This window comes from Hipposideros armiger, unplaced genomic scaffold (assembly GCF_001890085.2).
Source record: "Hipposideros armiger isolate ML-2016 unplaced genomic scaffold, ASM189008v1 scaffold_126, whole genome shotgun sequence".
NCBI lineage: Eukaryota > Metazoa > Chordata > Mammalia > Chiroptera > Hipposideridae > Hipposideros > Hipposideros armiger.
Genome location: NW_017731476.1, coordinates 3,132,222 through 3,143,743, shown reverse-complemented (window position 1 = coordinate 3,143,743; position 11,522 = coordinate 3,132,222). Strand labels below are relative to the sequence as shown.

General features: G+C 57.8%; 3 protein-coding genes across 3 annotated transcripts in view; 1 reads left to right on the top strand and 2 right to left on the bottom strand.

Moving 5' to 3' along the window:
• Positions 1-553: 553 nt before the first annotated feature.
• NUBP2 (NUBP iron-sulfur cluster assembly factor 2, cytosolic) lies at positions 554-6,377 on the bottom strand. The gene is made up of 7 exons (XM_019648605.1): positions 5,995-6,377; positions 3,449-3,567; positions 3,115-3,313; positions 2,211-2,365; positions 1,997-2,107; positions 1,772-1,841; positions 554-1,194 (listed from the first exon to the last, which is right to left on the bottom strand). Exons 1-7 carry the CDS (start codon positions 6,008-6,010, stop codon positions 1,049-1,051), a joined length of 816 nt encoding a protein of 271 aa, XP_019504150.1. The 5' UTR covers positions 6,011-6,377; the 3' UTR covers positions 554-1,048.
• Positions 6,378-7,890: 1,513 nt separating this feature from the next.
• SPSB3 (splA/ryanodine receptor domain and SOCS box containing 3) overlaps positions 7,891-11,522 on the top strand; it is a 4,807-nt gene continuing 1,175 nt past the window's right edge. Inside the window, exons 1-5 of the mRNA XM_019648610.1 lie at positions 7,891-8,028; positions 10,701-10,878; positions 10,975-11,162; positions 11,246-11,348; positions 11,430-11,522. The exon at positions 11,430-11,522 is cut by the window's right edge and continues 33 nt beyond it. Of these exons, the coding sequence (XP_019504155.1) occupies positions 7,903-8,028; positions 10,701-10,878; positions 10,975-11,162; positions 11,246-11,348; positions 11,430-11,522 (688 nt within the window). The 5' untranslated portion in view covers positions 7,891-7,902. The remainder of the gene's footprint in view (positions 8,029-10,700; positions 10,879-10,974; positions 11,163-11,245; positions 11,349-11,429) is intronic.
• Positions 10,769-11,522, bottom strand: part of EME2 (essential meiotic structure-specific endonuclease subunit 2) — a 5,890-nt gene continuing 5,136 nt past the window's right edge. Inside the window, exon 8 of the mRNA XM_019648603.1 lies at positions 10,769-10,858. Within this exon, the coding sequence (XP_019504148.1) occupies positions 10,829-10,858 (30 nt within the window). The 3' untranslated portion in view covers positions 10,769-10,828. The remainder of the gene's footprint in view (positions 10,859-11,522) is intronic.

Below are 11,522 nucleotides of genomic sequence, written 5' to 3'. Positions count from 1 at the left end.
CTCCCCCCAGTAGCCCCTACACCCTCAGGAAACATCCATCCACCCTGCCCCCAAGAAGTGGCACCTGACGTTACCTCCCTGGTCCCCCTGCCATCCCCGCCCCAGGTCTGCCCTCTCTCTTCTGATAGCCTAACATCTTCCTGTGAAAAGGGCAGCACCTCCACCCCTCCCTATCCTGCTCTCCAGAGCGGGCTTCACTCCTACTTCCCTAAACAGTGCAAAAGAGCCCTGAGACTTGACTGCATTTCTCTCACCTCTTCTGCTCTTAGCTCTACCCCCAGATCCCCATGGTGTGGAGGGCGGGGTGGGCAGTTAGTACCAGTGGCCAAGGGCCACCCCCGCACACAGTTCTCCAACATCACAAATTCCTCTGCAAACTCCCACCAAACTCCATTCAAACACATCCTTGCCGGAGTCTTCAGGGGCCTGCTGACAATAGGCCTGCTGGCCTTGCCCCTGGGACTTAGGGACGATCACTGTCTACTACAGGACACAGCCCCTCACTAAGGCACAGGCGGGACCAAGGTGGAATGATCTAGAAATGTCAGACTTCTAAACGTGGCAGCCAGACATGTTTAATCATGGGTTCCTCTGAAGTTACAGGCTTAATACCTTACCAGGTACTCCTCTTTGTCACCATGATCACTCACAGCCCTCCCGGCTGCCAAGCACCTGAGGACGATGAAGTCCCCCGGCCGCTTCCAGATCCACAAGCTTTGTGGACACTGTGGAGACACAGGTGTCCATCTGTCTGGGGCACATGAGTACCATGACATGAAGCGTGAATGTGCCAGCACCAGGATCCCATGCTGTCCCTGGGGTCTGCCACAGGCCAACCCAGCAGAACCACTCAGTGTCAGCGACCCTGGCACTGAGATGCTACCGAAGCACTGACATGTCTCCAAGGGCCGGGCAGGGAGACCTGCTCACAGTGACGGCCCCACGGCGAGCCCTGCAGGTTCCAGGGGCTGCACCCAGGACCTCTCCTCGAGTCAGTGGGCGAGAGCCCCATGGCAGTGCCAAGAGGAGACACTTGAGGCTGCCTCGGTCAAGAGTGCTGAGCAGACGTCTCGTTCAGAATCTTCTGGACTATGGCAGAGAGTGCGGGAAAGGCAGGGCTCTGAGGGAACTCCTGGATGAAGTCTCGGCCCTCCTCCAGGCTCCTCGTGAGCTGGGGGTCCAGGGGCACAGAGCCTGCAAAGATAAAGGGAAGGGGCCAGGAAAGGGGTAAAGTGGTGAGAGGGAGGCCTGGGAGGCCACGTCCACCCACCTCCCACTGCCCAGGAGCCGCTGTCAGTGCTGCTTTAGCCCAGAGCGGAGCTGTCGGCAGAGCTCTGGCTGAGGTGCCTGGAAGAACTCTCGGACTCTGTTTCCACCTCAACAGTCAGCACCCCGCCCAGCAAGCCCAGCTCTGCCACCCACCTCGTGCTCTGCCCACCTACAAAAGTGTGAGGCGAGCACTGGGGACACGTGTCTCCCCACCCCCACCCCAAGAGGCGCTCCCAGAGCCAGAGCCGCAGCCTTCCCTCTGCTTGTCACTCTAGGTCTCAGCAGGCATCAGCTCCCACTCAAAGCCTGCATAGTGCCACTTTCCTCTCAGGCTGTTTCTTTCCAGCTGGTCAGCACTGACCAAAGTTAGAGAAACATGCCCACAGGTCGAGGAAGATAGGTGGCGACAGCAGCTGCCATCTTCCCCCTTCTTGGGCACAGCGGGTGTAGGCAGGTTGGACCACCTGGAGTGGAGGCCAAGGGGCAGCCCTGACCCACTCACCTAGGAAGGGGACTCCGGTGTGTCTGGCCAGCTCTTCGCCACCTCCCCTGGAGAAGATGTTGGTGCACTCCTAGGACAAAGGCGCAGGGTCCACCTGAGGCTTCTCCAGTCGAGGGGTGGGGGCCGGGCACAGGGAGCAGGGAGGGGGTCCGCGACAGCATCCTTACCCCCAAGACATTCCCCACCCAAAGGCTGGTGATGGCCCCACGAAGTCCCACAACTCACTGTGCAGTGCGGGCAGACAAAGCCACTCATGTTCTCCACAATGCCGATCACCCGCAACCCTATCTTCCTACAGAAGGTCAGCTCCCGCCTCACGTCCCCCACGGACACCGCCTAGAGACCAGGGAAGAGGCGGCACAGGCAAATGGGCATCCTGAACACTCGGCCAAGATGAGTATGAAGAGCAGGGAGAGATGCCCGCCCGGGTGGCAAGTACCTGGGGCGTGGTGACCAGGAGGGCCCCCAGGGGGCTGTAGGGGCGCAGGGCGTCCACGGCGGCCATGTGCTCATCAGAGGTCCCTGGGGGCGTGTCCACAATCAGGTAGTCCAGCTGCCCCCAGGCCACGTCAGACACGAACTGCTTTATCAGCGCTGCAAAGACCCAGGAAGGTCAGATGGCAGGGATCTCGAGCCCATCGCCTCCACCCAGCCTCCAGTGCACAGAGCATCTCTGCAGATCCCATGACCCCGAGAGTATAAGGGCTCCAAGCAGCTCCTCACCCGGAATGGGGCGGGGTCACAGTGCAGCAGGGAGGCCCTCCCATCTGTCCCCAAGCAACCCTTTCTTCCCAGCTGTTGGGCCACCCCACCCCATGGAATTTCTATCCTCAGCAGAGAATGGCTGGAGCTCTGACCCTCCTGGGGTGCCTGTGCCCAGCCTCAACTTTCATAGCCCAAGGGAAGATGGGCTGAGTGGGAGCAGCCCCTGCCCTAAGCCCGCTACTCACACCTGCAGGCTCACTGCCAGTTAAAAAGGGTTTAATGTCACCTGCTGGTTTAGCAGCCCTGGAGACCAGCCTTGGGGCCACCCCGCCACACACACAGGGTAGGCTGGGGTCTGAGCAGACTTGCCCTTCCTGTCCAGGTGAAGGGGACTCCATAGCTGATGGCCACACAGCTGTGTCTTGCTCTCATCACCCATATCCACTGTCTGGACTCACACACCTACACCCCGCTGGGGCCTGACTGGTCAGGTGAGCAGCAAGAGGCCCATAAGGTAAGGGGGTGGGGGAGGGCGGCAGCCCGGGGCTCCTGCATGGCTTTGGCTTTTTAACTGAGCACAGAGGCATCGGCTGGGGGAGGCTGGAAGGCCACAGTGCCATCCCCTGCCCCGTCATTACCGTTTTTCTTGGGGCCCCTCCACACCACAGCCTGGTCTGGCTTCTCCAGAAGGAAGCCCACAGACATGAGGGAGACACTCTGCTCTTGGTCGACGAAGATGGGCACCCAGCCGCTGTCGCACTGGTGTACGGCTCTGCCCTGGGCCCGAAGCATTCGGGGGATGCTGGGGCCACATAGATCCACATCTAGGATCCCCACCTGCAGGATGACCACATGCTGTGTCGGGGCCCCCCCAAGGCAGGAAGAAGCCAGATGGCTGCCCTGTGTGTCCACCTGCAAGGGGTAGGGGCTCAGTAGGGGACAGATGCAGTGGTTGGAGCCAGAGGCACTTACTTTCTTGCCTGCATGGCGCAGGGCCAGAGCCAGCTCCGTGGAGATGGTGCTTTTCCCGACCCCGCCCTTTCCTGAGAGGACGAGGATGATGTGCCGGACACCAGCCAGGTTTCCAGGCTCTGCTCAGGATAAGAGGGGAGACCCTTGGCACAGATGCTCTTCACCACTCACTCGCTGTGTCACCATGCACCTCCCACATCCTGAGACCTGCTCCTTCACTGGACGTCTCCTTGCAGGCCCCAGGCCCGACTGCTGGTTCCTTCAATGGTGCGGCTCTCATCACTCCTGTCTGAAATGCCCCAAACTGCTCTCCTAGTGTGTGTGTGTGTGTGTGTGTGTGTGTGTGTGTGTGTGTGTGATCGCACACCTGTGAGCTCCCACATACATGGGTGATGAGCCAAAGACTGCTGCCTCCCAGCAGATTCCAATGGAAAGGGGTAGAGACTGATGGAAATGGGATCATTATAGCCATGAGGTACCTCTGTGACTGGGCAGCACCCACCCTGCTCCTAGGACCCAGGTCTGATCTGCCGGCGTCCAGCCCGCTCCTCTGGGGTCACAGAGGCACTCAAGGGAGCTTGGCCTCCAGTCCTCAGGAGAGATGCTTACAGCTCTGGGGCCCCAGAGCAGCTGCAGTCATGCGGGCGTATGGATGTCAGTGTCACCTGGCATTGGTCACCCCCACACAGGTCCTAGGCCCAAGAACTCTGTGGATCCCTGTCAGCCACCAGCCAGCCACTCTTCCCCAGCTCCTCTTCCTTCCAGTGAGCTCCAAATCTCACCAAATAGTCATCGTCCCAATCCTTGCACCCTGCATGGGTTGCCGCCTGCATACACTCAACCCTCAGCCCCTCTGCAAACCCCACATTCTTGCCCCAGCGCCCTCAAGACCTCACCATCCTGACTCCTGCCTGGCCTCCCGCAAGCTGCTCTCTCTGCCAAATCCCTGCATGCCTGGGTCCTTGGGCAGGGCTCAAGCATAAATACTGCCCTTCCTTCTGGGACCCTTTCTCAAGGGTACGTTCAAAGGCTGCTGCCTCCAAAGCCTCCCTAGGAAGAACTCAGAGGGTGCTTGCCCTGGCTTTCAGGTAGGTCCTTGTCACCAAGGCATTACAGTGCCTGTCCTAGGTCTGCTTCCAGCACCCTGGGCTGGGGTACCTTGTAAGGTGACAAGGAAAGGGCACACTCCCCCACCCAGATGACTGCCTGCAAACACCAAGCCCCACACCATGGCTCCAGGTCACCCCTGCGGCAATTTAAAAAATTACTTAAATTGCTTTAATATCAAAAGGTACTTGGGGAGTCCACTTCACTTCTGTTAGGGGTGGGGAAGGAGAGGGCTCTGGTGAAAACACAGGAAGAGCCACATCTGGGTCCTGGTTCATCCAAGATCCTAATCTCAAGGACTCGCTTTCCTTACTAGTAGGAATGGGGAATTCTATCTGAGAATCAAATAAGACACTCGTGCTCTCGTCAGGTAACTGGAAGGAGCAGGAAACTTCTGAGACAGCAATCCTTTGACTCCTAAGTAAGCTAAAAAAGTTTATAAATGGACTATCAACAAAGTACATTCACCAAATGCCCACTAGATGGGAAAGGGGCTGTGCTGGAAGAGGCAAGAAAAGCAGTATCTCCCCCGAGAAGAAAGTAAGGACTCCCCTTTATGGATAACAAATAAGTCCTGGTGAGCTTCATCCTTAAGTCCGACGAATCAATTATTTGATACATTGCAAAGTTTGTAAGCTTCTAAGTAACGAATCTTTCTGGATACAATTTACACCAGGGATTGCGTCTGGGCACAGGGAGGTCAACCTTTTTCTTTCTTTCTTTTTTTTTTTTACTGCATACCCATTAGGCCTTTTGAATTTTTATGTGCATTTGTAACAAATATTCTTCTTACTTTGTCGCAAATCTACCCTTATAACAACCAGTTTAAGATTTTTTTTCCCCTCCAGTGTTGTTTATAATCTGCTAGATATCGTCAGCATGTAAGAGCTTGGTGCCCATGGTACCAGATCCGAGGCCTTTCAGAAGATAATGTGGCAAACCCTTATTTATGAAGGCCTATTTTGGTTCATCTGTACAAATCTGATTATATCCACTTGTATGTTTCCCGTCCCACACAACTTTAATTTTTTTAAGTATTAAATTTTAGAAAGCTAGAGTAAAAACTTCAACAAAAAAATTTAAAGTGTGCGATGTCTCTTTTTAAAACCCCCTATTTAAACAAGACTTCTTCCTAAGTTTTAAAATCTAAGCCTCAAATCTTGCGACATCAATAGGCCACCAAATAAAAAAACATGGCATGAAACGGGCAATACTGTGTTTTTAAAGACAAACTGCGTACGTGTTCTCCGCGTTCCCCTGAACTAACATCCACGAGCAGCGCTGCAGTTATGCGGCAACTGGCAACTTGAGGGCGTTACACACATTAGAACACGTGTGCCTCCGTAGCCCTTACACTGCAAATAAAACGATTTGCTAAACACTCGGAGCCCCGACCAGCAGCTGCTGGCCAGCCCCTCCCCGCTCCTCCGCGGACTCACCTGCCGAAGCGTCCATCTCTCCCGCGGCGCCGCGCTGTTCCCCTCTGCTTCCTTTCGCTCCGCCCGCCTCCAGCCAGAGTGAAGAGCCTTTGGGCCAATGGCAACTTTTGATAGGCCTACGCGCGCTTCTCTTAGCCAATCAGGTCGCACGGGGGGGTTTACGCAGGTTCCGGCGCGGACGTTCGTACCGGAGGTGAATCCACTTCCGTATCACGCCCGAGTGTGGGGCCGCCGCCCGCCCTTCCTCGCCCCGCATCCAGAGGGCGCGCGGACCTTACCCCGTCTCGCTTGAGACATGACCAATGGGGACGGCGAGTCAGGACTGACAGTTCCAACAGCCTCTTGGCAAGAAGCATATGCCGCGCGGCCCGGCCCCACTCTGAAGCCCTGGGCCGGGATCGCCCGCCTGCAACGGTGGGGCCAATGCGGCGCGGGGGGCGGGCCGTGGGCGGGGATTGTTTACGTCTTGCTCGGGAGCGGAAAGTGGGTCACGGCCGGCAGCTGAGCAGCTCAGGTGAGGGCGGGTCGCTTCCGCGCTTCCCCGCCCTCCCATCTCGGGACCTTGCGGGTTCGCGAGCGGCACGGCCCGGCCGCGCCTTTGTTCCCGCAGGTGGCGCCAGGGCCCCGGGCGGGCAAAGGGGGCAAGCTGCCCCGCACGGTAGGCCCGCTACGCCGGGTGGAGCCGCAGCACCTACCAAAACTGGAATTAGTAAGAGGCCCCCTGCTCCGAGGCCGGGGACGTGCCGCCGGCCTCAGGGCGGGGACAGTCTCATGGGCCGGTCACTCCGCGTGCATCGCGTGGCGTCCACTGTGCGCTGCAGACGCAGTGGATGGTGACTAGGCCGGCAGACTAGAGCCGGCTCCGGGACTGGCTCCGGCCGGTGGGTGAAGGAGCCGTGCGGTGGCGTTGCTGGAGGGAGGGGAACCTGATTCTGCAGACCGCGCTCCCATCCCTGGAAAGCAGTACCTGCGCTCATTCACCGACAGTGCTGGCCTGTGTGCCTGGCGGGGTCCTCACTGGGGCACAGTGGCAGCCTTCCTGGGGACTTCAGTCTGAGGGAGAGCTAAGCAGTCGATAATCATAGAAATCGAGGTGTGACTGTAAGCAGGATATGAGGGGAGGGGAAGGCATCCAGAGCAAAGGGCAGGGAAGAAGTGGCAACTGGGATAAAACCAGTGTGGCTTGGAGAAGCGCAGGGGAACTTGATAGGCTTTGGGGGATTTTGCCTTTTATCCTAAGAACAATGGCAAGCCCTGAAGAGTTTTAAGGTTTGTTAAGATTGGCTTAAAATGTAAAGGTTTGTTTCAAAAACAGTCAGTTTGGCTGTAGGGAGTGAAGTGGGTGGGGTGGGACTGGCTGTGGTGGCAGTGGGGGGTGTACAGTTAGATTCAGGGCGTGTTTTGGAGGTGGTGTGGGGCGTGTGGGGCCCTTAGGCCACAGTGGGAAGGAGGAAGGTGGGTTGGGGATGACTGTTGTGAGCTTGGCATGAGGAACTGGGAGACTGGAGATGCCATTTGTCAAACTGGGCAATGGAGGAGGAGCCAGGCAAGGTTTGAGATACCTGAGGGACATACAGGCTGGACAGCTGGGTTCCTGAGGCTGAGCCCAGACGGGCTGAGATATGTATTTGAGAGTCATGTGTGTCTGGATGGCTCTTTATACACTCTACCTAAGTTTTATCAAGGTGTTTGGACACTGGAGGAAGGTAGGAGCTTGTGAGGAGAGCTCTGGAGCCCCAGCTCAGCATCTACATAGCTCATGAAAGTCGTCACTTTTGGTGGGGAGGGTGGGGGGGGTGGCTGGCACAGCTGGCCGAGGGCCAAGCGCAGGGGTAGTTGGGAGACCTTCCAGTGTGCTGCGTGTTTCCTGTGCTCAGAACCTGTGTTTTCTTTCAGATCCTGTCCATCATGGCTAGGCGGCCCCGGAGCAGCAGGGCATGGCATTTTGTCTTGAGTGCAGCCCGCCGAGACGCAGATGCCCGGGCTGTGGCTCTAGCAGGGACCACTAATTGGGGCTACGACTCTGATGGGCAGGTAGGTCCCAGTAGATGAGGTGGGTACTGCTGGACTAAGGTGTGGAGACCCCATCTCTGAGGGCAGATCAGAGGGACAGTAGAATTCTTCTGTTCACCCAGGTGGCCCTGTGGCGACTGGACCTTAGGACAGATACCACATTCCTCTTTCCGCTAAAGAGGGTGGCAGTTGGCTCTTTGGTCAGTTCAATCAACAGAGCATCTCCATTCTATTTACTCAGCCAGTTTCCAAAGGGAGCCACTGTTAACTTGATGTGCATCTTTCCAGACAGTTCCTTTGTCTGAACGAATATGAGCTCTGTATGTAAGAGATCTTTGGTTTTTAGAGACCACAGTTCCTGTGCTTTCCCCCACTCAGTGGCTCCTGAGTGCTGGGATCCCAGGATTGGGGAGGCGGTCAGAACGGCAGCTCCTGCTGTTTGTCTCAGTGCAGGCTGCTGATATACCTAAGGGCTTTGCAGCCAGAGCATGGCTGCACCGACCTGTCATCGCAGGGTGGAGTGGCAGGGCTGTGTGGCTTTTGCGTCTGTTGTGGGGACACTGGGGGTGGCTTTTCAGTCATCTTCCAGAATCTCTTAGATGAGAACAGAAGGTTGGCTCTGCCCTGAGTCACTTCCCCTGCTTCCTGTAGGGGTAATCCTTGGGTGACTTGTCTGCGCTGTCACAGCCACCCTGCGTTATTGCCCCGGCTCAGCCAGGTGTCCTGGGTGGGGGTGGGCGCCTCTCCTCCCTAGACTGAGGGCAACTAAGCCCCATGGAATCGCCAAGCCTTAGATGAGAATTGCAGGTGACTGTTCTGGGTTCACAGTGTCCTAGTCCCCTTCTTGGGACTGCCCCCAAATCCCTGCCCAGGTGAAAAAGAGGCCCTGGATTGCATTTGTCCCGCCTCCAGCTCCTGTCCAGACCACGTGGCCTGCAGCAGTCTGTTGTCCTGTCTCTGCGTTGCTGGCTCATCACTGTGGGATGCAGGTGTTGGGGGGCTGGGGTGCAGTGTCTGACACATGCTTGCATGCAGCATGCTTTGTCACCTAATGGGCCTGGAGTACTTGTGTGTGTGGGCAGGCAAGTGGGTGTGTCACCCTGGCACCTTTGAAGACTGAACAGACACACCTGTCTTTCCTTTTTCTCTTATGGCTTGTGGTGGGGCTGGCTTTGCCCCCTGCCCAGGCTGACTTCTGGGCCTGCAGTGCTCAGGTCTGTGCCCCTAGCGCCTGACTCCATGGGAAGGGGGTTGCCTTGGCTGGCAGTGTGTCTGCCTTGGCTTTTAGGGGATCACCGTTCTATGCTATATGGGATGATTTGGGCCTGCTTCTAGTCTCCTTTCTGGGGGCTCTCTCGAATTGGGGCTCAACCCCCTCAGCTCAGCCTCTCTGGTTGGTTCAGGAGCTTCTGTACAAACCCTGAGTATAATAGAAAAAAAATGAGGACCAGGCTCTTCCCTGGGTTTCTGTTCTAATGTGAGGAGGCAGATCAACAAGATAAAGGCGATTGTCAGGGAAGCAGGTGAGAAGGAAGAGGACCTGGGAGGGAGGGCTGGATGAGCCTCTTTGAAAGCTGCCATCCAAGGACAAAGAGACACCCCCCACCCCCCATGACAGGTGGGGGAAGAGGAAGAGGGGCCAGGGCAGGGGAGGCTCTGATGGGGGGGTGGGCTTCAACCCAGGATGGCAGGATCTGTACCAGGTCTGAGGAGGTACACCTGGACTGCTGTGGAGAGGGTGTTTCAAGGAGGCAAGAGGCATGCCCAGAGGCCAGGAGACCAAGGGTAGAGACTGGGACCTGACAGAGCAGGCAGGCAGAGGCTGGCTGCACCCTCTGGGCCCTGGGCAGGGAGACCCCAGCCCCTTGAAGGTTGGGCTGAGATCCAGAGCCCAGGTGGATATCTGGAGCAGCCTATATGGCTTCAGAGTAGGAATGACTAGGTGTGGAGTGTCCCTTGCTGGCCTCCAAAAGAGTGGGGGTCAGCTGGTCGCCAGCACCTGACCAGCTGAGCCTGGGATCAGGCCCCAGACTCGGAGCAGGCACCATGAGGACTGAGCCCCTCAGGCAGGGGGCTGGGTCCCCACTCACTGTTTTCCTGTAACAGAAGCTTAAAGCAGCAACATGAGAGCCCTGGGCTTGTCAGAGTCCTGGGACAGGGATTAAGAGCCACCACTTGCAAGGATGAAAAGGGGGACGCAGCCCAGGAAGGCAGGTAGACAGTCACTGCCACAGCAAAGAGCCCAGCTGCTGCCAGGGCAGAGACCGGGGCTGCCTTTATTAGGTCAATAGTGGGCTTTGCCAAGGGGCTCCCCTGCTTTAGGCCACCCTCAGTGGGGCCATATCCGTGTGCTAGAAGCTACCTGGAGAAGGATGATGGCCGAGCACACAGCCCTGTCATGGGCTCATCAGTGCCTGGGCCTCCAGGCCCCCTTGGCTGTGCAGGAAGCCAGGGGTGTGGTAGATATTTGGGGGAAGGAGGCCCACCTGCCCAGTTCCTGAGCTGTGAGGAGGTGTCCAGGGTCATTCTGGGGGCATTGTGGCAGGGTGAGCCAGCTGTCCACTTGGGACCCAGGGAAACTCCCAGATCCCTTCCTTGGGGCATCAGCAGTTCACCCATTGGCCCGTGGTGAGTGTTGGGGCAGGGGGCGGGCAGAGGGCACAGCAGGGGTACAGCCTGCCCTGTTCTCCCAGCACAGTGACTCCGACTCTGACCCCGAGTATGCGTCCCTGCCGCCGTCCATCCCCAGCGCAGTGCCTGTGACGGGAGAGTCCTTCTGCGACTGTGATAATCAGAGTGAAGCCTCCTTCTGCGGCAGCCTTCACACGGCCCACCGGGGCAAGGACTGCCGCTGTGGGGAGGAAGACGAGTGTGAGCACCTGGTGTGGGGCCACCTGGGCTGGCTGTGGTGGGCAGGTCCCAGTGGGGGCTCTGGAGACCACCCAACCTGGGTCTCTCCTCTCCTAGATTTTGACTGGGTTTGGGATGACCTGAATAAGTCCTCGGCCACCCTGCTGAGCTGTGACAACCGGAAGGTCAATTTCCACGTGGAGTACAGCTGTGGCACAGCAGCCATCCGAGGCACCAAGGAGCTGGGGGATGGCCAGCACTTCTGGGAGATCAAGATGACCTCGCCTGTCTACGGCACCGACATGGTAAGTAGCTAGCAGGGCTGGGGGCGGGGGGCACGGCTGTTGCTGTGGTCCTGGGCCCCCTCTGCCCTGCCTGTTAACCCCAGATGGTAGGCATCGGGACGTCCGACGTGGACCTGGACAAGTACCACCACACATTCTGCAGCCTGCTCGGTAGAGACGAGGATAGCTGGGGCCTCTCCTACACAGGTGTGTGGGGCTCCGAGGGCGGATGGGCCAGGAGGCACCCCTAGGCAGCAGGGCTCACCCCCACCTTGCTGTCCCCCCCAGGGCTCCTCCACCACAAGGGTGACAAGACAAGCTTCTCATCACGGTTCGGCCAGGGCTCCATCATCGGCGTGCACCTGGATACCTGGCACGGGA

What these genes read in the sequence shown, in the direction of transcription:
- NUBP2 (XM_019648605.1), bottom strand. An exon ending in TGCGCCATGCAGGCAAGAAA is followed by an intron (nt 3,314 to 3,448) that starts GTAAGTGCCTCT and finishes GTCATCCTGCAG; the next exon opens with GTGGGGATCCTAGATGTGGA. An exon ending in TCCTGGTCACCACGCCCCAG is followed by an intron (nt 2,108 to 2,210) that starts GTACTTGCCACC and finishes CCTGGTCTCTAG; the next exon opens with GCGGTGTCCGTGGGGGACGT.